This window comes from Scomber scombrus, chromosome 2, assembly GCF_963691925.1.
Source record: "Scomber scombrus chromosome 2, fScoSco1.1, whole genome shotgun sequence".
Taxonomy (NCBI): Eukaryota; Metazoa; Chordata; class Actinopteri; order Scombriformes; family Scombridae; genus Scomber; species Scomber scombrus.
The window spans coordinates 21,995,056-22,015,743 of NC_084971.1; the positions used below are offsets into that span (position 1 = coordinate 21,995,056).

The 20,688-nt window shown below is 39.4% G+C and overlaps 3 protein-coding genes across 3 annotated transcripts in view; 2 read left to right on the forward strand and 1 right to left on the reverse strand.

Moving 5' to 3' along the window:
• The window catches only part of tet2 (tet methylcytosine dioxygenase 2), a 31,345-nt gene extending 20,032 nt beyond the window's left edge, over positions 1 to 11,313 (forward strand). The window contains exons 2-10 of the mRNA XM_062431122.1: positions 866 to 3,928; positions 4,014 to 4,104; positions 4,218 to 4,311; positions 4,414 to 4,622; positions 4,816 to 4,966; positions 5,060 to 5,149; positions 5,488 to 5,625; positions 5,842 to 6,196; positions 6,386 to 11,313. Of these exons, the coding sequence (XP_062287106.1) occupies positions 910 to 3,928; positions 4,014 to 4,104; positions 4,218 to 4,311; positions 4,414 to 4,622; positions 4,816 to 4,966; positions 5,060 to 5,149; positions 5,488 to 5,625; positions 5,842 to 6,196; positions 6,386 to 7,758 (5,520 nt within the window). The 5' untranslated portion in view covers positions 866 to 909 and the 3' untranslated portion in view covers positions 7,759 to 11,313. The remainder of the gene's footprint in view (positions 1 to 865; positions 3,929 to 4,013; positions 4,105 to 4,217; positions 4,312 to 4,413; positions 4,623 to 4,815; positions 4,967 to 5,059; positions 5,150 to 5,487; positions 5,626 to 5,841; positions 6,197 to 6,385) is intronic.
• ndufb6 (NADH:ubiquinone oxidoreductase subunit B) overlaps positions 1 to 20,688 on the forward strand; it is a 334,342-nt gene that overhangs the window by 204,283 nt on the left and 109,371 nt on the right. The window lies entirely within an intron of this gene.
• On the reverse strand, positions 11,421 to 16,820 carry ppa2 (inorganic pyrophosphatase 2). The gene is made up of 12 exons (XM_062431123.1): positions 16,458 to 16,820; positions 15,145 to 15,209; positions 14,958 to 15,002; positions 14,820 to 14,873; positions 14,232 to 14,351; positions 13,900 to 13,986; positions 13,610 to 13,736; positions 12,569 to 12,696; positions 12,326 to 12,411; positions 12,134 to 12,203; positions 11,979 to 12,018; positions 11,421 to 11,884 (listed from the first exon to the last, which is right to left on the reverse strand). Exons 1-12 carry the CDS (start codon positions 16,645 to 16,647, stop codon positions 11,862 to 11,864), a joined length of 1,035 nt encoding a protein of 344 aa, XP_062287107.1. The 5' UTR covers positions 16,648 to 16,820; the 3' UTR covers positions 11,421 to 11,861.

Below are 20,688 nucleotides of genomic sequence, written 5' to 3' on the forward strand. Positions count from 1 at the left end.
AATGGTGACTCACCGTCCACTGTCAAGCAACATCCTCTTGCTCACTTTCTACTTGCCATCTAGTCTTTAGGTGATTGAGGGATGAGGTAAAGGTGACTCTAATTCTATGATGGGATCATGTTGCCAGCGGATACACATTCAGTACCAAGTGTAAACACATTACTCTACTGACAGAGTTTGACAGCAGTGAAATCAGTATAGTTGGTGTTAAAGACTAAAGTATTGGGACCCCTTAAAAATAATTAGCTTACCTTTCACAGAGAGACCACCAATTTAATTGAATACTGATATTCATGAACCTTAATTTTAACAATAATTCAGATCAGTAAAGTTTTAATTCCCCATAGCCTAATGTTCCAGCAGCCTCCAGGCATATCAGATAAAAATAAAAAAAACCTGTGGGACATGCTGGGTCCAATGTGATATTTGAAAATAAAAATGATTCCTGTAATCCCTTGCTATCTAACCAGCTTCATAATGAAGACATGTACATAGAAACAAAAAGTGGGCCAAACTTGATTTAAAAAATGAGTTTTTGGTCAATGACGTGTTAGATTCAAATCAAAACTTTGTCTTATTTGTTTGGTGTGTCTTGGAGATTTGTCATGCTATATGTACACTACAAAGTTGACTGGATGGTTCTTCATATTTGTTGTCACATGAATGGTCTCCCTCTAATGCATCTACAGTGTGTATGAATGTTGTCAACTGAGCATTACTTCATCATGTCAACTTTTTTTTTAAATCATGTGTGCACAGCTAATTGTATATTTATGTGTTGTTGTATTGCATTTGAAAATGTAACTTCTGAGAGAAATCTGTACTGGTAACTAAATATTTCTTTCTATATCTTTCTTTCTTATAGGACGGACAGAGGGCAGCCCTGTGGATGGACTCTGAGCAGGCCAGATGGAAACAGAACAAGCCAGACATGAGACGGAAGAAAGTCTGATATTAGCACAATTTGGTACATCTCGTAACATCCCTAACAAAGTCCAGAATGGAAGCCAGTCTTCAGAGGGAGATTCTCTGCAAATCACTGGGGATACAAACTGGAACCATTACAAGCCCAGCACAGGTGCCAACTCCATGAAGAGGCACAGGGAGAACTGCAACAGCCCAGCTCCAGGGCAAGGGCTGTTCGATCAGGGATCCTTCATGATGAATGGAGAGTTGATGAATGGAGAGTTGAAGCATGCACTCACTGAGCAGTCCTTACTGGTTCACCAACCCAAGAAACTTAAAGTAGATTCGGAGATGAAAGGAAATGAGGACATGAGCTCCAGTTTGGTGGACAACTTTTCTGAATTGACAAAGGCAACAGAATTTGAATGCAATACACCACAGACAGACATTAAGTTAGACAAGAGGAACTGTAATTTTCCTAATGGAGATATTTTCTGTTTACCAAGAAATAAACAAATTTCAATTCCAAATGGTGCTATATCACCCCCCTCAACAATAGAAAGCACTCGGGGTGATCTCTTAGAGAAAACGTTGTCTCAGTATTATCCTGAGCAAGTGTCAATTGCCCGACAAACATCTGGGCCACAACTAGATGCTGTCAATGGTTCACTGGCAAATAAAATGCCCAATGAAGGTGCTCAACCTCCCTCTTTAACCTCAGGATTGCCCAGTGCAGCTCAGATGCCCAACTCACAGCAACAGCAGCCTGGTGCATCTGGCAATACTGAAGGAGGCAACAATTACAACTCTGTCAACTATGTAGTGAATGGATATTCCAACAATTATGAAGCAGACCACCACCAGCAACAACAACAGCAGCAGCAGCAGCAGCAACAACAACAACAACAACAACAACAACAACAACAACAACAACAGCAGCAGCAGCAGCCGGCATCTTACTCTGGTCAGGACCTGTCTCTAGGTCAGCTTCCAGGAATGATCCCACCTACAAATACTGGCAATAGCTCACAACATCAAAACGGCCCAGAGTGTTATCCAGATGACACAAATACTCAAGGTATTTATGAGAAAGCCAACCAGGAGTTTAACCATAACTCTTTTCTGGAGCGCAATGCTCCTCTCCAGGCACCTAATTTAGGTGGATATGGGCCCTTTCCCAACTCTGGGATACAAAAAATTAGTCAAAATGATGAACCTGGGTCTGGTCAGCATCAGCAACATGGCACTGATACGGGCCTCCAGTATGGGATTCAACCCCAGAACTTCCAACAAAATGCTGGGAACCCACATGGGGCTGACAATACAGGTGCTATGGGGCCCAATCTCCAGCAGCCATGCCATGCTGGGTTAGAAAATGGGATTGATAACTTGTCTCAGCAGAGAGCCAACTTATCACGTTCAACTCCCAACCAGAGAGGCTGGATAGAGCTGAACTCTTCACATTCCCAGCAGCAACCTGTAAGTGGCCCAACATCATCCAAGGCACAAGAACAGGACATGTGGAGGGGCTTCCCCACTAAGCCTCAGTCTGAGCAGCAGACAACTAACCCCCAGGTTCACAGCCAGATGTTAGAGCCAAACCCAGCACAAAGGTTCCAGACACAGGGAGTTTTCACAGACAACAGCCAGGGGTCTAACAGCTTCCAGCAGCAACAGCAGGACTGTCTCCCGGCCCAAACGAATTGTGCTTCAGCTCAGCACAACACTGCCCCTGAGTGGCAGCAATCAAATTCTAAAGCACCTCAAATGCAGCAGCCTCTACCCCAGAAAATAACTGAGCAACGTAACTTCCCCCATAATCAGCAGGCGGACAGTCGCTACCGCACCCCCATGCAGTCAGAGCACTTATGTGAAGACCCTGACCTGCAGGATATATTGTCTCCTGGATTTTTAACAACACAGCAACAACAGCACTGTAATATTCAACGTCCACTATCCCACCCACCACAATTTGAAGTGCAGCAAATGAAATCTCCCAATTATAGACCTCACAGTCAGCCTCAGCCAGGTCAGCAGCAGCTTCAACCAAACCAGCCACTTAGAAACAACTCTGTTCAATCCAGCAACCAACTCATCCAGCACGGCGACCATGCAACATTCAGTTACAGTAACACAACAGAGATGCAACAATTACAACAACAACAAAGGCATTATTCTCCGAACTCAGGCAGCAGTAACCTCAAGCAATTTCAACCACAGCGGCCTAACAACCACTGCCACCAGCCCAACCACATGGACTTCCCCCAGACCTCTACACAGTCACAACCTCACTTAACACAAGGTGCTTTAAACCAACAGGTATCAACACAGATGTATCCTAAAGCTGAACAGCAGCTACAGACATCATGCACTCAGTTCCAAAGGGGACCTCGACTACCTCTGGGACCTGCAAGTCCTCATGGAGACTTTCAGAAGCATGCAGCCCTGCGTATGCACCTGTTACAAAGGCAAGAGCGCCAGGGCCCTCCTCATCCCCCTCAGAGCACTAGTGACCCCAAACATTGCCTGGGAGCTGTAAAAATGGAAAATGGACCCAGATTTGAGCTGCCTTGTTCACAGCAGCAGGAGCAGCAGTTACAGATGCGAGATCCAGGCATAGGTGGAATGCAAGTCAAGCAGGAGAATCAACAGTCCTTTTGTGAGAAAGGTAAGAGGCAAGGCAGCATCTTGGCCTCTATGGAACAAACCCTGAGGCAGTACCAGCTTTCACCTGTGTTTGAGAAGAAATCACTCGTCATTAATACATCAAATAAAGTCAAGGTGGAATCTTCCGGGCCTGTCACAATTTTGTCAACCAACACTGACCTGAGTGGAATGGAATCATCAGAGGTGACCCCAGGCAATGTAGCTCTAAAAAAACCACCTGATTCCACCCCTAAGAAGGAACACCTTCTACACAGCTTCATGGAGTCTCCTATGAAGCTATTGGATACCCCTATAAAGAATCTCCTGGATACTCCCATGAAAACACAATATGACATTGCATCATGCCACTGTGTTGGTGAGTGTCCTAATGTTGGTTCTGAAATATGACTGATTACTTTGTGGTATGTAAATATGAATTTATGTTTCTTTATTATATTTAGAACAAATCAGCGAGAAGGATGAAGGCCCATACTACACTCACTTGGGGTCAGCACCTACTGTTCCTGGTATACGGGAGGCGATGGAGAAAAGGTTAACCACACATTTGATGTCTTGAAAATTGACAGCAAACATGGACTGTCTTACAAAACAACTAGGTACTGTTTTACATGTATATAATTTAATGCTTCTATTTTGCATTGAAGGTCTGGTTTAACTGGTCGCGCCATCAGGATTGAGAAAATATTGTACACCGGCAAGGAAGGAAAAAGTACACAAGGGTGTCCCATAGCCAAATGGGTAAGAACCATTTTTGTATTTTTAACTCTAAGAAAAAAGCTGCCCTTCTATTTGCTTCAAATATCTGCATGTCCGCAACTTCCTATACCTGTCATGTTGCAGGTGATCCGCCGATCCGGTGTAGAAGAAAAGATACTGGTGTTGGTGCGGGAACGTGCTGGTCACAAATGTGACACAGCCTGCATCGTTGTGGTAATCCTGGTCTGGGAGGGCGTCCTGCCTAGTGTGGCTGACCGACTCTACCTCGAGCTAAGTGAAACTCTAACAAAGCATGGAGCCCTCACCCAGAGACGCTGCGCTCTCAATGAAGAGTAAGTGACAGCACAACAAAACCAGAATCTAGCCAAGTGGGCTACAGTAGCTTTCATATCCAAACATAGATGAATTAGGATGATCACTATAATTGTTTTCTATTATACAAATTCCTCAGACGTCAATTTTGACTAAACACTGAATTAAATAGAGTAACAGTAGTTAATTAAAATTATTGTCCTCCCCCTCCAGGAGGACCTGTGCATGCCAGGGCTTAGATCCTGAAGCCTGTGGAGCATCTTTCTCTTTTGGTTGCTCCTGGAGCATGTACTACAATGGCTGCAAGTTTGCCCGGAGCAAAATCCCAAGAAAATTTAAGCTACTAGGAGATGATGTTAAAGAGGTATTTCATGTAGCTGGAAAAAAAAGTATAACCATCATTATGTTAATATAATAATATAATTAAAGTAACTTACTGCCAAATATTGTTTTTCAGGAAGAGAAACTGGAGCAAAACTTTCAAAATCTTGCAACCTTACTGGGTCCTTTGTATAAAACATTGGCACCTGATGCTTATGCAAACCAGGTGAGGATATATGGACATTATATACATTTTTGTCTAGCTTCATCCACATCATAATATGATTTTATTATCAAAATGCAGTGGCAATTTTTTTGACTGGCATGGTATATTATCAAAATGTCTTATTTCTAATACATGATTTTCAGATCAAATCTAAATTTAGCATGTGAGTGATGCAACGTGCGTGTATAAATTCTGAAAATATCAACATGAAAGGAATTTCTGAAATGATCTACATTATAAGCAGTTTTGTAAAAAGTTCCCATCTGTACTTTTTAGTGACCTAAACAACTTAATATCTTCTATCTATCAAATTGACCTCTTTTTGTTCCTGGTCACAGGTGGAACATGAACATAGGGCACCAGATTGTCGTCTGGGGAAGAAGGAGGGCCGTCCCTTCTCAGGGGTCACTGCTTGTCTTGATTTCTGTGCCCACGCTCACAGGGACCTCCACAACATGCAGGGTGGCAGCACTGTGGTAAGCAGAACCTGAGAAGAATATATCTTTATACGTTTGAGGATGGAATACATGCAGAGACTCTAACCACACATCAAGCAATACTTTAATTTCCAAATCATGGCTTTGAATTAGAGATTGTATGTGAATAATAAAAGCAGACTTTACTTTCTAATGTCAGTGTGTGATACTCCTGACAAAAAAATTTAAAAAAGTATTTGTCCAATGTTTTTCCAGGTGTGTACTTTAACAAGGGAGGATAACCGAGAGATTGGAAAGATACCAGAGGATGAGCAGCTCCATGTCCTGCCTCTTTATAAGGCTTCCAACACTGATGAATTTGGTAGTGAGGAGGGTCAGCAGGAGAAAATCAAGTCAGGCGCCATCCAAGTCCTCAGTGCCTTCCGCCGCCAGGTGCGCATGCTTGCAGAACCTGCCAAGTCTTGCCGCCAAAAGAAGCTGGATGCTAAGAAGGCAGCTGCCAACAAGAATGCCATGCTAGACAACTCTAATGATAAGGCAGAGAAGGCCCTCCTGGCCAAGTCAAAAGCTGGCACTTATGAGAATATCGGTCATAGCACTCCGATGGCAGGTAGGCGAACATTTATTCACAGTCTCAAAAGATGACAAACATTTGATCACTTTGTAGGGACATACTGCCATCATACCATATCAACACTGAAAAATATAAGAGCAATGCATTTATAAAATTCTAGTCTTACAGGATTTTAGTTTACTTCTGCTGCTTAGGCTTTTATCTGTTGCGATTTTTGTTTTCTAGGACCTATTCCAGGTGCTGTGGGAGCAACCCTACAGTCAGGTCAGCCAACACACCCCCTTGGGATCCATCCTCGGGAACTACAGCAACAACATCACCAGAGTATTCTTCCATCTTATCCTGGTGTAACAAATGCAGCCAGCTACCCCAGGTTCCCCAACCATCCTGGGTCTTTTGCAAGCACTTCCAAGCCAGGCAGCATGTATCACCCTCAGCCACCAACACAAGCCAGCCCTTACCCCTCCCCGCTCCATGTACCAAATTCTTACATTAATGGATCAAATCGTCCCTACCCAGGCTTTCAATGTAATGGAGAAATGCCCCTTGACAATTACCATCCATACTATGCTTCAAACCCAAAGCACGTGGACATGTATCGACAACAGCGGCCAGCGCTTTATTCAGAGCAGCAGTACAGTGTACATCAACGTTATGACGTCAATTATCCACCAAGGTATGGTGAGCCAGGTTTACAGGTCAATGGTTACAATGCATGCAACATGAGGCCAGTTCACCCCATGAGACCGTACTCTCCTTATGGCCCTAATGGAGGCTCAGATCCACGGTTCATGGACCCCTTCTCAAGAGCACCCCCAGCCCATGGAAGTCTAGACTATACAGCTACTGTGAGCAAAGGCAATCAGTTTGGAGGATACCCAAATCCATACCTCTCTCGGAACCCACAAATGTTACCACCACGTGAAGATCCTTTCCATAGGCAAATCAAGACAGAGATGGGCATGTCTGGCCCACAGATGCTTGCTGCTCAGTTAAGTGGTGGGTGTTTAAATCCTGAAACACAGTCAGGGTTAGGTCTGCCCAATGGGAGCCTTATGGGATCTGGTATTAAACAGGAGCCTGGAACACCACAGACACCCACAACCCCACAAAAGCCAGAGATGTGGTCAGACAATGAGCACAACTTCTTGGACCCTGACATCGGTGGTGTGGCAGTGGCACCTAGCCATGGTTCAGTCCTCATTGAGTGTGCTAAACGGGAGCTCCATGCTACAACACCTCTTACAAACCCAGACCGCAACCACCCTACACGCATCTCCTTGGTCTTCTACCAGCACAAAAATATGAATGAGGCTAAGCATGGTCTGGCACTGTGGGAAGCCAAGATGGCAGAAAAGGCTCGAGAGAAGGAGGAAGATGCAGAGAGGAATGGTTGCGAAGGGACACCAAGCAAGGGCAGCAAGAAGGGGGTGAAGCGAGAGCATTCAGAGTCATCAGAAACCACCGGAGAGCCTCCTTACAAGCGTTTTATCAAGACACTCATGGAGGGGTCCTTGTCATGCACAACAAACACCCATGTCAGTACATCTCCGTACGCCTTCACCAAGGTCACAGGGCCTTACAGTCAGTTTGTGTAAAACAAGTGCATGGAGAAGAAAATTGAAGGTGCTTTATTTATGACAAACAAAGAACACAAGCACCTCTGGTCTCATCTAAAACACTCCTTCCTATTCATAAGGTTAGTAACACTGTTGCGTAGAAAAAACAACCTGTGATCAGATGACAAAAAAAAAAAAATCACCTATTACATCAGGTCTTTCACCTCTTTAAAAATCAAGCTTTACTAGTTGACCCTACTAAGATGTATTTATTTTTGTTTAGATACACACTGTCAAAATCTCTGGTGCTTTCAGTCTGATACATAAGGACCTATTTTTACTGGAAACAAAGTTTCATTTTTGCTGGCTTTATTTTTCTTACAAAATTTTGGAGATGTAATCTTGCCATAAAATACTGACTTTGTGAATAACAACATTCACGGTGCTAAGGGTGTGTGTTCATTACCATCTTTTTTAATTCAAATGCCTTCACACTATAACCATGACACTCTTTATGAGTGACACTCAATAACTTATGTCAACAGGACGCTGAAAATATCATCACACTGTCAAATCATCAGCTTCATAATGGTTTCTGGCAAGTCAGTGTTTCTTGAGCACTTTTTGATCACGAGAGTTAAAGTCTGTGTAAAGTCAATTCATTGATTTACTTCTAAACATATTATACATGTTGGAAAATGGTAACAGAAAACATGTGAAAAGGCTGATAACTATGCAGTACTGAATTGTGGAGATAGAGCCTTAAACTGTTTCTCACCGTCTCATTTTTCCTGATTTTCTGAGCCTGCAAAAAAGGGGTACCCCGTGACGTAGTGGCGTGCCTGCGTGACCTTGGTCCCTCCCCTACTATATAAGACCGAGAGTCCGCTCTCCTCAGTGGTTAACCTGCCTCGTGGCCAGTTATTGTTAATATCTGACACTACTACTACTACAGTCTACAGTTAGCCAGTTAGCTGAGCTAGCCGCCGAGCTAGCCGCTCAGTTAGCGGCAGAAAGCTCCATGTTTCTGGCAGAGGTTGTGACTTTGATTGACAGGTGACACTTGGTAGGGGGCGGGGTTTCAGCGAACTTGGCGGGCACTCCCACAGCGTTTGGGAGCAGAGAAAGATGCAGACTTTTACACAACTTTGAAGCCTAATTTCATATATTTGGCGATTTTTTTAATCATTCAAATTTGGCAGGGTGGTTAACAACACACTTTTCTGTGGTATGTCAACCTCAAAACACATATTTATTCTTACTTTACACGGACTTTAAATGTTTTGGTAAGACCTTTAAATCATAAAATGTGGTTATTCTGTATTGCAACATTGACATTTGTAGCACCCTTAAAATGAAATTGGTGAATTTATAACAGAGGGTTGATTTAGCAATCCATGATACTGTTTCTGGTTCATGCAAAAAGGTTTTCTGTTTTTTTTCTTAGAAAACCATTGTGTTGGTGCTTCTTTCTCTTTCCTATGTCATTTATACTGTAAATTGAGCCATTCTAATGGTGCATTTTTAACTTTTTGAGGAAAAAAAATCATCATGTTTGTGTTATTTTAGTTTTTTCCAGGTTTGCTTGGTTAGTGACTGTTTTTAATGTTCCTTTACCACAGGTTCATTGAACAAACCTGGATTGTGAATATTTCATGTAGTTGTATGTATGTGGTGCTTAGTAAATGTGCTTTTTATACACTGAGGAACATGAAACAGGGTAAGCTCAGTGTCAGTCTCAGAGGGCAGCTGGCTTGCTGTGGGTTCTTTAATTATTGTAATCTAACTGTAAGATAAACAGGTGAGATTTGTACAGTAAATTAATTTCCCTTTTTGGAATTACTGTTATAGATTTTGTGTTGTAAAGAATGCTAACAGCCTATTTCATTGTATGTCTTTGGGTTTCAACTGATTTTATTTCATAAGGTGCTATTCAACCTGCTAGAAACATACAATGTGAGACTCTTTGGGCAGTGAGAAGGCTATTAAATAATGTACAGTACCAACCTCTCATATACCTCAAACCCAGTTTGGCAATAGGATTATAACATATTTTTCTTCCTTCCTACCTTTCTTCCTTTGTATATTACCTTCAAAATGTTAATAACAGTTTAACTGCAGGCCACCAAAAGGCAGAAAAGTTCATTTCTTACTTTCTTATCAATGTGCTAGAAAGTATTACTTGAACTTGAATCTTTGATGTTACTGTAAAATCAGGGACATTTTCAACTAATTTTGTGTACATCTTCATCGCCTGTATTCATCTTGTCTTTCCTCATTCAGGGACTTGCCATTGCATCCTGAATCCCAATACATCTAGTCTATTATACTTCACAGACAAAAATATTTTGTGAGGAAAAAATACTTTCCTACTTTCCTACAATTTTTACTTTTATTTTAGGTAGTTGGTAGGTGGTAATCTTTTAAAATAAATTTGAACATAAAGTATGCACTGAGTTGACTAAAGGGAAAGTATGATGTTGACTAAGTAAAGAGCAATGTTTTTTCTTTTGTTATGAGGCAAGACCAGGGCAGTGATTAACGTAGTTGCACATCTGTGTGCCTGTGTATAGTTAAATTTATTTATAACCACTAAGCAATTGTATAATGATTCTTCTCCCTCTTATTTGTTTTAATTAATGTGATATATAATGGAATGACTGTCATGATATAGTAACAACTCACCCCACTCTTCAACATATTCATTTTCTGAAAGCACTTCATTTCTTTTTCAGGAAAAAAAATGTAATAAAGAATTACAAAACGTTTTATTTAAACAGATTGTAAATGTGTTAAAAAATAAATAAATTATGTCACATTGTACATACCAAGAATTTGTATTGCAGGAATACAACTCATTCTTTTAATTTTTATGTTAATGTAGGTTCTTCTAGTTCTGTCAAATTGATCCATAGCTTTTCTATCAGCAATCCTCATCATATCTTAAAACATCCTTTTGGCTCTTTCAGGTTACCAGAATGATCATGGTTAGATTATCCAGGAAGTCTCTGTAAATATTACACTGTCATAGCAATGTTTACAGTTAAAGTATCCTGTTAGCCCAAACATTAGAAGTTATAGTTTTTTTTAACTGTTCCAGTTTTGTAAAATAAATCTACAGAAATAAAATGTTGAATTTCGTTGTACAGGACCCAGCTACAGTAGCAGGTTGTGGTTGAGAATGCCAAGGTTTCGCCAAGATATAGCGGGTTAAAAGCATAGCCATACTTGAAGATGCTTCAGAGTGTTTCTGAGTGAGTCAACATTACTTGAATGACTTTCTGGGCATAACTAGTGCACTGTATGTGCTCAGCTCAAAGGTTAAGCTAGCAGTTGATCTACACATGGTCTTTTTGCAGTCAGACACTAAAAGTATAAAAAAAAAAGTGCAACTTTTGTCATTTTATTTTTCAAGGCTTCCCTTGTTCTCCTGAAGTTTGGTATGCTATAAAATGGAATTAAGGATGGGTATTAATACTGTAAGTATTGTAATGTACTGAATGCAGTTTATTTGAAAGCTGTTTATTATATCATTCCTGATATTGCTGAGATGTGGGTGTTTTTTTAATAAAATTTATATTTATTTAAAGCAAATTGATTTGTTACTCCAAGTTAATATCATTAACTTAATATCTAAATTATGTGCATTACTGTCCCAAAATGTTATGTTTATAAATGTGTAATTAGGGATAAAAGTGGGAGATCATTATATTCATTTTTTTTTTATGTACCCAAAGAAGATATTGTTTACCTGTTACATACAAATTGTGTCATATTTGTGGTTACAAGCACAAACTCACCACAGTCTTAAAGAAAAATAGGGCATTGTCTTTAAATAGGTCATATTAGTAATACATTTCATCTCTGGTTCATTACTCAACATAATAAAAACAGATAGTCTTTTTCAGCTGCTTATATTGTCAATGTACTGATCATTTTATTATCCATGTGAGTACCCTTTTATTTTTACACATTATTTGATGGTAACTGATATGGCACTTTACCCAGCTGAGAATTACAGTAGTTCTTACCAAAAATAAATTCAGCTGCATACAAATGATGAAGCAGTGTTGGTACTGCTTCATAAGCTGTAAAGATGTTTTTTGCTGGTTTCCATATTGTCTTCAGTGCTTCACAGTCATTCAGACAAAGTGCCACTTGTCCACTGTTGAAGAAAAGATTTAGAATCACATAATTTAGTTTATGCATATAGCACCACAAATAAACCATTTATTGTGAGTCAGTTATTATTTACTTACCTTCTAGAGGCACCAGATGTGGTTTACCAATAGGAGGGGACTGAGGAGTCAAAGAATGTACATTACAATTACCAAACATTATTCCAGTACAGTTTTTATGCTATTATTGTGTTTCCTATCATCATTGTAAAATAACAGCATATCGAAGGTCTCACCGATTGGACGGCATCTCTGGCCTCATCAGTACTGCATTTGAAAGGACTCTCACAACAAGAGACATTTTTGCTGAATAAAAAGATATCCACAGAAAAATCAGTAGAATCCCCAGAACACCTTACACTTCATATGGCCAATAATACATGTACATCACACACATCCATAACGCAGGGGTTTTACCACCAACTTACCATTCAATCCCTCCACTATTCGTCTGCTTCTGCACTAGTGCCCTCCAGTGCTCATGGGTGGACTTAATGATCTCAACGGCAAAATCCTATAAAAAGGACAATGCATTTCAGAAAATTACATTTTGTTCTTCTTAGGGAGAAATCCATTTGAGCTTATTCAGACACTGAAACTGCAATGGACTGCAACCACTATTACACCTTCGTGTCTAATGTATGTATGTAGTATTACAAAGGTCTTCGTACTTTGTCTTTGAATTGTCCGTTGAACCCAAATTGGTTCTCAGGCTTTCCATCAGGCACTTTATATTTCCTGAACCAGTCGACGGTGGCCTCTAAATGACCAGGCCTGCTTTTGCGGACATCCTCTATACCTAAGGAAAACCAACACACACACACAAACAGAATAAGTATTGGTATATATTAGATTTAAATCTGTATACCGTTTACCCTTGGTATTAGGTATATATTGGACAAAAAGATTAGAGTATGTTTCACAAGACCATACTTCTGAATTATGTTATGTGTTTATAAAATTGTGCAGCAAATATTTAGCAATTACAGATGCATTAACAGGTAATACATTTAAAATTGACTGAAAATAGATTTGTCAAACTAACAGCCTACACCTTCTTTCTCCACCATGGTGCTGTAAAGTAATGTTTCAATCAGCAGGTTTTTTACACCACCAGCAAGCCACAAGTTGGAAAGATACAAAATGCAACTGGGCAAAAGTTTGTGGCTGTAATACACTGTGAAAGGTAGCAGGTTTATCTGCCCATAAAACAATATAAGAAAAAAATGCAACTGTTCTTAACAAAGTATACACACACAATATGTTTTGGAGAGAAACATTGACTGTAAGCAAAACTGTGTTTATAATGAAAATACTTAAAATACACCTAACCAGTTTGAAGGAGCAGCCAACCTCCTTTTAGGATTCCCTTTTTCACCTGAAATCATCTCCAGATTCATTCAGTGAAAGTGAAAAAAGGGTAGTGCAGCTGCATTTCTACCACACACACATTTTGTGGCCAATTACATATCTGACAAGCTATGAAGACTGTTTGGACAACAGATCGTCAAAGGATCTACAAGGCTTGGATTAACACCTAGAATTTTATTACTTCACATTTCATTTATTTGGAATATCTGGTTCACCCAAATCCAGATAAAATCCTCTTTCCCATGACTTGTTGACGTCAGGTTGGCTCAGCTATATTTGTTTGGGTAGTATATGGATCAATGTCTTAATAATTATTCGCATTAACTGTGCAAAACACCCACAATTGAGGTTTTTGGCATCTGGGTCATCAGCATTGATAGCAATGACCTTCCAGTCCATTTCTCCCTCGTCAATCATGGCCAAGATGCCGAGCACCTTTACTTTAATCACCTGACCTGGAGAGCACACCTGAGGAACAGGCCAACAAACGACAAATGAACAATTAATCAATAAAAATCACAATATGAAATGCTATATTTTATAAAAGCTATATTATAAAATCACATATAAATTGATCTAAAAAAACATGTACTGTAAAAGTGTAATGTATATACACCTCAAGCAGTCTTACCTGGGTGCCAATGTCACAAACGTCAATGGGATCATTGTCACCACAGCACTTAGTTTCTTTGTCTTTGTGGTTTGGGTCCTCCCATGTCTTTTCCAAGGAACCGTTCAAAATATTGCAAGAAATCAAACATTTAAACCAACAAACTGAGTAAAAAAGTAAAACACTCGCAAGCTTACATGAATGAATAATGAAATTCAGTGAACACCAAGCTCATCTTAAAGTGTTGAAATTATTGTTATTTGTCATCAGCTGACTATAATCACATCAACACAGAAGGGGATCATAAACTGAATGTTTTCATGAGTGCTTTTATCAAATGTGCATTTTCTTACCTGTGGGATTGCCCCATAGTTCCAAATGTAACCTTTATGAGGAAATATGTTGGCAACATATCGCAGCTTGCCTTTCTTGATATCTTGTTTGATTGGGTTTAAAGGTTCCTTTGTTGCAATCTGGAAATTGAAGGAATTATGAAGGTGTAAGTGTATATATTTGTGTGTGCATGCTTTTGCCAGCGTTATAACATAGTAGTTTTTTTTAATGAAAGGTTCTGACTTACCTGATGGGGAAAAGATACATAGTTTAACTTTTCTATAATGTTGCTAACGCTCAAACTTTCATCTTCAGGCTACTGCTATGCTAGTCCCACAAAAGGCTTATAATTAGACATTCAGTTAAGATTTTTTGAGAGACATTACATTTCTTAATTAATAACATGTAGTTGAGCAATGTCAGCTACAATCAGTATTCTCAATTAAGGGTTCAATAAGTAATAACCAGTTTCAGGACATGCCTGTTCATGCACACTGATTCAGCCTTTAATAAACCTGTAGTAGTAGCAGTAGTAGTCACGATGTAATGCTACAGATGAGTTATGTAACCATCAGATGTTATTTTAATGTGAGACATAACTTGCTTACCTCCATTTTAGCATTTGTCCATCGAGGTACCTCCACAACCATGTTGAAGAGCACCTGAACGCACAGAGGAAAACTATATACAGTATATGCTGGGGTAAATGCTGCTGAATACTTTTAAGTGTGTGATTTTGACAGTACCTCACTGTCATTCTTCTTCGGTCTTTTAGCAGGCAAATCATTATCCTGTTGAAAGAAAACAAAAACATCACAGAATGGTTGGTTGATATATTATGTTTATGCAGTGTTTATTAAATAGTGAAAAGAAGTCATGAACTTTATTCATCATTCTATCAAACAAACTAAAACCTCTGCGATTAAAGGTTACCTTCTCTGGCTCTGCTGTCAGTGGAATGTCGTGGAATGGTGAAATGTATTTCCCTTCAGAAGTTTCTGAGAAAAAAAAAAGAAAACATCTATACAATTGTGACACATGAAACTTCAGAAGACTGTTTATTAGAAAAAGGCCACCACTGAATATGTAATATGATTCCTGCATCCTACATATAGATATGATGGGTTCAATCTGGTCAATGTAGCTATATAGCTTTTAGTGTCTAGATGTGTGGGTTGTTGTAGGTTTGTGACAACAGGGACAACAGTATGCATAATAATAAACAATGTATATGTTTCTTCATCATGTTTTTAGCCATATAAATGTGAAAGTTCATTCTTGATCTTGGAAATAATACATCGAAGGTCATGGTCCACTCAAGGGCTTTCGTCACAATCTCAAGGGCACATGGAGTTTGCTCCGTTGTCATGGAGTTAGGGCAGAGTGATATCTATCTCCATGACAAATGGGCAAAGTCCATCTACTGAGAAGGACCATGATATGCAGTTGAAAAAAAGAAGCAAATAAGGGCACACAAACCAGTTTCTTGGTTCATTACAGATGCGGTCAGTCACAAATAAGTGTCCTCCATTATATGTTCATTGAGTAATGAATAAAGAGTTAATTCATTGGCTGATAATTATGCTGAGAATCATATCCACTACACTACTCTATTGCTAGTATTTCCTCAGACATCGTCAACCATTAATTTGTTTATATGTAACATTGCATGATAATGGTAAACGGAATATCTTTAGGTTCTGAATCAATGGTCAGAACTGCAGATGAATCAATAACGAAAATAACTGTTCGTTGCAGACCTATAATAATGAATTAAATGTTTCCATTAGTTACCTATGATGATAAGATAACAATGACCGTCATCACAATTAAGTGATTTCAACTCTATCTGATGGCGCAAGTGCCTGAATTTCACCATTACTGATGGGGAAATACCAGCTTCTATCTTTTCTTTTCTTTTTCTTGTTTAGCCAATGACCACGACCGCCCAAGAGGAAGTAAAACCACATGAGGATGCACTGAAACCTCTTCCTTTCATTCAGCTTTTGAGTGTTTTTTAAATAATGAAAACAGAGGGTAACACTAACGGGGTTTTGACTTGACAGCTCAATAAGTGAAGGAACCACACGACAAAGTAATAACCCTAATAAACCTTCTCATGTAACTTAAAGGTCAAATGTTTACCTAGACCTAACGCCGACCTGTGGTTACCTGTCGAGACTCCATACCGCGGTGCTAACTCGTTTTTACCATGAAATACCACATGGTGGAGGATATTAACTTACTAAAATAAATCCGGTAGTCGGGAGAATTGGGGTGTCCTCTCTCTTCAATTTGAAAGTGCATAATTTTTCTCAAATTATACAGATGAGGTACAGCTGCAACGTGTGTGAGGAGTTTGTTCCGAGAGGCGGAAAAGGACCCGAAAGTTGTCACCAAGCAGCCGAGAGAAGAGCGCAGCAGCAGCGGCCTCATCCTGGACACTTGTTCCCCTCTCTCCTCGGTTCCTGTTTCCGTCTGCGAGTATTCGTTTCCTAGGGTGGCGATGGAAGACCCGCCCCGGCTCTGCCCCTGGATTGGCTCTTACCCTGACATCCCTCTTAACAACCTCACTCCTTGTAGCTAAACATAATCAATATAACTCACGAAGGCAACGAGCACTTCCCAATCAGAGGCAGAGTAGGGCGTGTCTTCACGCTAAAATCCGTCGTCATCCTATGAAAGAAAATCTGCTTCCTGTTCTCCACCTCCGTTATTTTTTTCCCCACCAGCACTGATATTTTTACCCTAACTCTAACCTTCTCACTGCGCATGCCTCAACATAACCAATCTAACCAACGAAGGCAACGAGTACTAGCCAATCAAGGCGGAGCAGGACGGGTCTTCGCGTAATGTGGGTGGAGAAAATGCCTCCAGCGCATCATGGATGAAGGTACAGCCATGCACCACATTCACAACCGTGTGATTAAAAACTATTAGTGATTCAAATAATAAGAAAGCTGCTAAAAATCACGAGTTATGTCCTTTGCTTTGTATTTTTTATAAGTGAAACCCACACTGGCTGCTATTATTTGTATACGACTGTGTGTTTGTATTGTTCTATTGTCTCTTTGTAATGTTTCCTATACATCAATAAAATATGTATAAAAAAAAAATAAGACAAAAAAACATTCACAACTGTGAAGCCTGCCACAATGAACATGGCACTTCCGCTCAGTGCCTTCATAGTTACCATGGTGGATGCTGGGGTCCTAATAAGACTACTGTTTCCTCTTAAATAGACATTACGATACCGTAATGAATCATTGTAGCTAGAGTAAAACAATAATTGCATTGTGGTAGGCCTATATACCTTGCTGCAATTAAAGGATTTGAAATAAGGCAAGTCAGTAGTTTTTAAATAAATTATTTTGATGGCAGTCTACGTAGTAAAAACTATTCATTTTCAGAATCAGAATATTCTTTATTGGCCAAGCATGTTAAGAAATTTGACTCCGGTTGAGTGGCTCTCAATATAGTTACACTAACAACACAACAATGTTCAGAAAGATACACAAAGAATAGACTAACTACAGGTGAGACAGTTTCTGTGAACTGTAAATGGGATTCAAATTGTGCAAACAAGTGAGGAGTGCAAGGAGTGCTGAGATACATATTGAGTGGTTAAAAAGTGACAAGTTACTACTATATACAGTAGGTGGCTACAGTCTGTTGATATGCATAGTAATGAATGAAATGCATTGCATATTTTTATGTTTTAGAGTAAATATGTATTTGGAGGTACAGTGAGTATTTTAGTGTTATTGCACAGTGCCACAGTCAGTTAACTATTCATAAATGTGACAGCAGTGTGAAGAACCTATTCTGGTGGTTTTGGTGTACAGTGTTGTGTAGCGCCTACCGGAGGGGAGATGTTGGAACAGGTTATGTCCATTGTGTGAGGGGTTTGCACTGATTTTCCCCGCCTGTTTCCTGAACTTGAAGGTGTACAGTGCCTGAATGGTAGGCAGGTCAGCTCCAATAATCTTTTCTGCAGACCGGAATATGCATTGTAATTTTGATATAACTGCTAGATGGGTCATAAAAAGAAAAGGTGTTTACACTGTATATATTGTTTGCAATGTTGACATTTTGCCCTCATGGTGGCACTGTAAGAAAGCTCACTGAGGGTCCAACTTTGAATATGTTCATACTTCCAGGAGCATGACATCACGATCTGCCCATTACATTTCAATATGTCTTGTGTTCCTGTCGGAATTGTAGCTTGATACTTGATGCCATTGGTCTAGAAAGAAGGTCAGGTCAGTCACCAAAACATAATATGTTGAATTATTTTATACCATTATTTTTATTCCACACTCAAAAGAGGTGTAATTAAATATAACAGTTTTTGATACACTTTATATCACTTCACCTCAGCGGTTTCTGCTTTCCAGCTAGAAATATTACTTTTTCCATTTGACTTGACAATCTCAAGTTATTTTAGTGCCACCTAGCCAATATGTCTGCCTAACACACACACACACACACACACACACACACACACACACACACACACACACACACACACACACACACACACACACACACACACACACACACGCACACAAACAAACACACACAACTTATTTGCCAGATCATGTTATTCCTGCAAACATAATGTCACATATTTAACATAATCCCATTATTTTCAATTTCTTACATCGACTATTTTCTTACTCCCTCGATCACTGTGTTTTCATCATCTGTAAACAAGAAAAAGAAGTCAATAATAGTAGTATTTTAGTATTTATAATTATTTAGTCTGATCAATCTCTATAACTTCCTCTAAGAAGAAGGAGAAAGCAGGCAATGTATTTGTGTGACCTTTTTTGTCCAATGATGCTAAGGTTACAATTCTACAATATTTTTCCACATCCCGAAATGAACTGTGCAACCTGGCCTCCATTTTTAGAGCAACCATGCTACATGTGGGTTGTTGTACTTTCACCATGGCTTTGTTTTTACAAGATTTGATGCTTATAATCTTCACAATACCTCATGAGATCAAAGTCCATATGTATCCATTGTGCCATAAACAAACACCCACCCAAGCCGCCTTGATCTGACTCCTTTACTGTTAGCTTGGTCCCTCTTCAAACAAATGACACACACAACAGACACAGCCATAAAAAGCTGGTTTATTAAAATCTTAAGAGGCATGCTTTCCTTTGATACTGTCGCCAAAGGGCTGCGATTGGGTTGAGAACAAATTCCCATTAATTGAGTGTCGTCAAGCAAGAAAAGATTTCCTATAAGACCTGTAAGTTGGACAATAGTGGTCAAGGTCAAAAATATTACTTAAGCAATGAACATGAAGTCTGACACTGTGAAAGGCAGTTTTAGGCATATGACTGCAATTATACTGAAACAAGTCTAAGAGTATCCAGTCATGCTAGTGTTCTGTGAGGCTGTAGGTATGGTGCTTGAGCTGAATGCTTAACACAAAATACACCTCAGGTTGATGTGATGTAATTAGTTTTGTAAGTATTTTGACTTGTCAAAAGTTTTGGACAAATAGAAATTTTGATATGATAATGTGCTACAGGAAAAGTCAAAATATCCCAAAAACCTATTGCAGTTAATTCTGAGAGTGTTATAAGTGCACCAAATTGGTACACATTATTCAATGATTTGAAACCTCATTGTGTCCGAAGAGGTAAAGTCAAGGGATCACCAAAGTTAGTGGGATTTGTCTTCTGCATGGATATCTGTACCATATTGCACAGCAATCCATCCAATATTTGTTGAGATATTTCCTTTACAACCAAAACTGTCAACCCAATGGTATCAGTACACCTTGAATGTTTAATACAATGGCAATCCCTCCAATAGTTGATATTTCACTGTGGGCCAAAGCAGTGGACCCACAGACGCATTGCCATCCTCAGAGTCATGCCCCTAGCATCTCTAAAAATACTTGTATCTTTTATTTTGCCTTTTAAAATAGCTTGTTTTATACATTTTTGTTTTATTGTGCAGAAAACATATTGTATTTGGGGATCAGTCATCTTCAGAAAGCATCTTATAATGAATAGATGTGGAATCTCTTGTGGATTTTGGCCTCTGCTAATTTATTTTGTGGCCATTATATTATAAGTCATATAAATATATTTCAGTGTCAAACATTCTTGTTTAAGGTGTGAATTCATTTGAAAGATTCCGTGAGCAAGTCAAGCACAACCACACCCTGAGTGACATAAGCTTCCTCAGGGTGAGAAATATGGCCTCGCTGAAAGAGTCAGCATTGTTTACTCACTTATGTGTTTGAATAGGGTATCTGATTGTTCAGTATAGTTTACTTTATTATGTCTACTTGGTTACGTAATACTGCTAAGAGTGACGTCTGCTATCCAGAATATAATTTAAGTGTGCTGAAAATGAATTAGCTTGTAATCAATTAATTATTGAGGTGTTCTTATGCACATACAGTAGACATATGATGATGATAATGCCACAATGTGAAATATATGCAGT

What these genes read in the sequence shown, in the direction of transcription:
- ppa2 (XM_062431123.1), bottom strand. Translation starts at nt 16,647, where the DNA reads ATGAGGCCGCTGCTGCTGCGCTCTTCTCTCGGCTGCTTGGTGACAACT. An exon ending in ACTATGGGGCAATCCCACAG is followed by an intron (nt 13,987 to 14,231) that starts GTAAGAAAATGC and finishes TCCTTGGAAAAG; the next exon opens with ACATGGGAGGACCCAAACCA. An exon ending in ACATCTGGTGCCTCTAGAAG is followed by an intron (nt 11,885 to 11,978) that starts GTAAGTAAATAA and finishes TTTCTTCAACAG; the next exon opens with TGGACAAGTGGCACTTTGTC.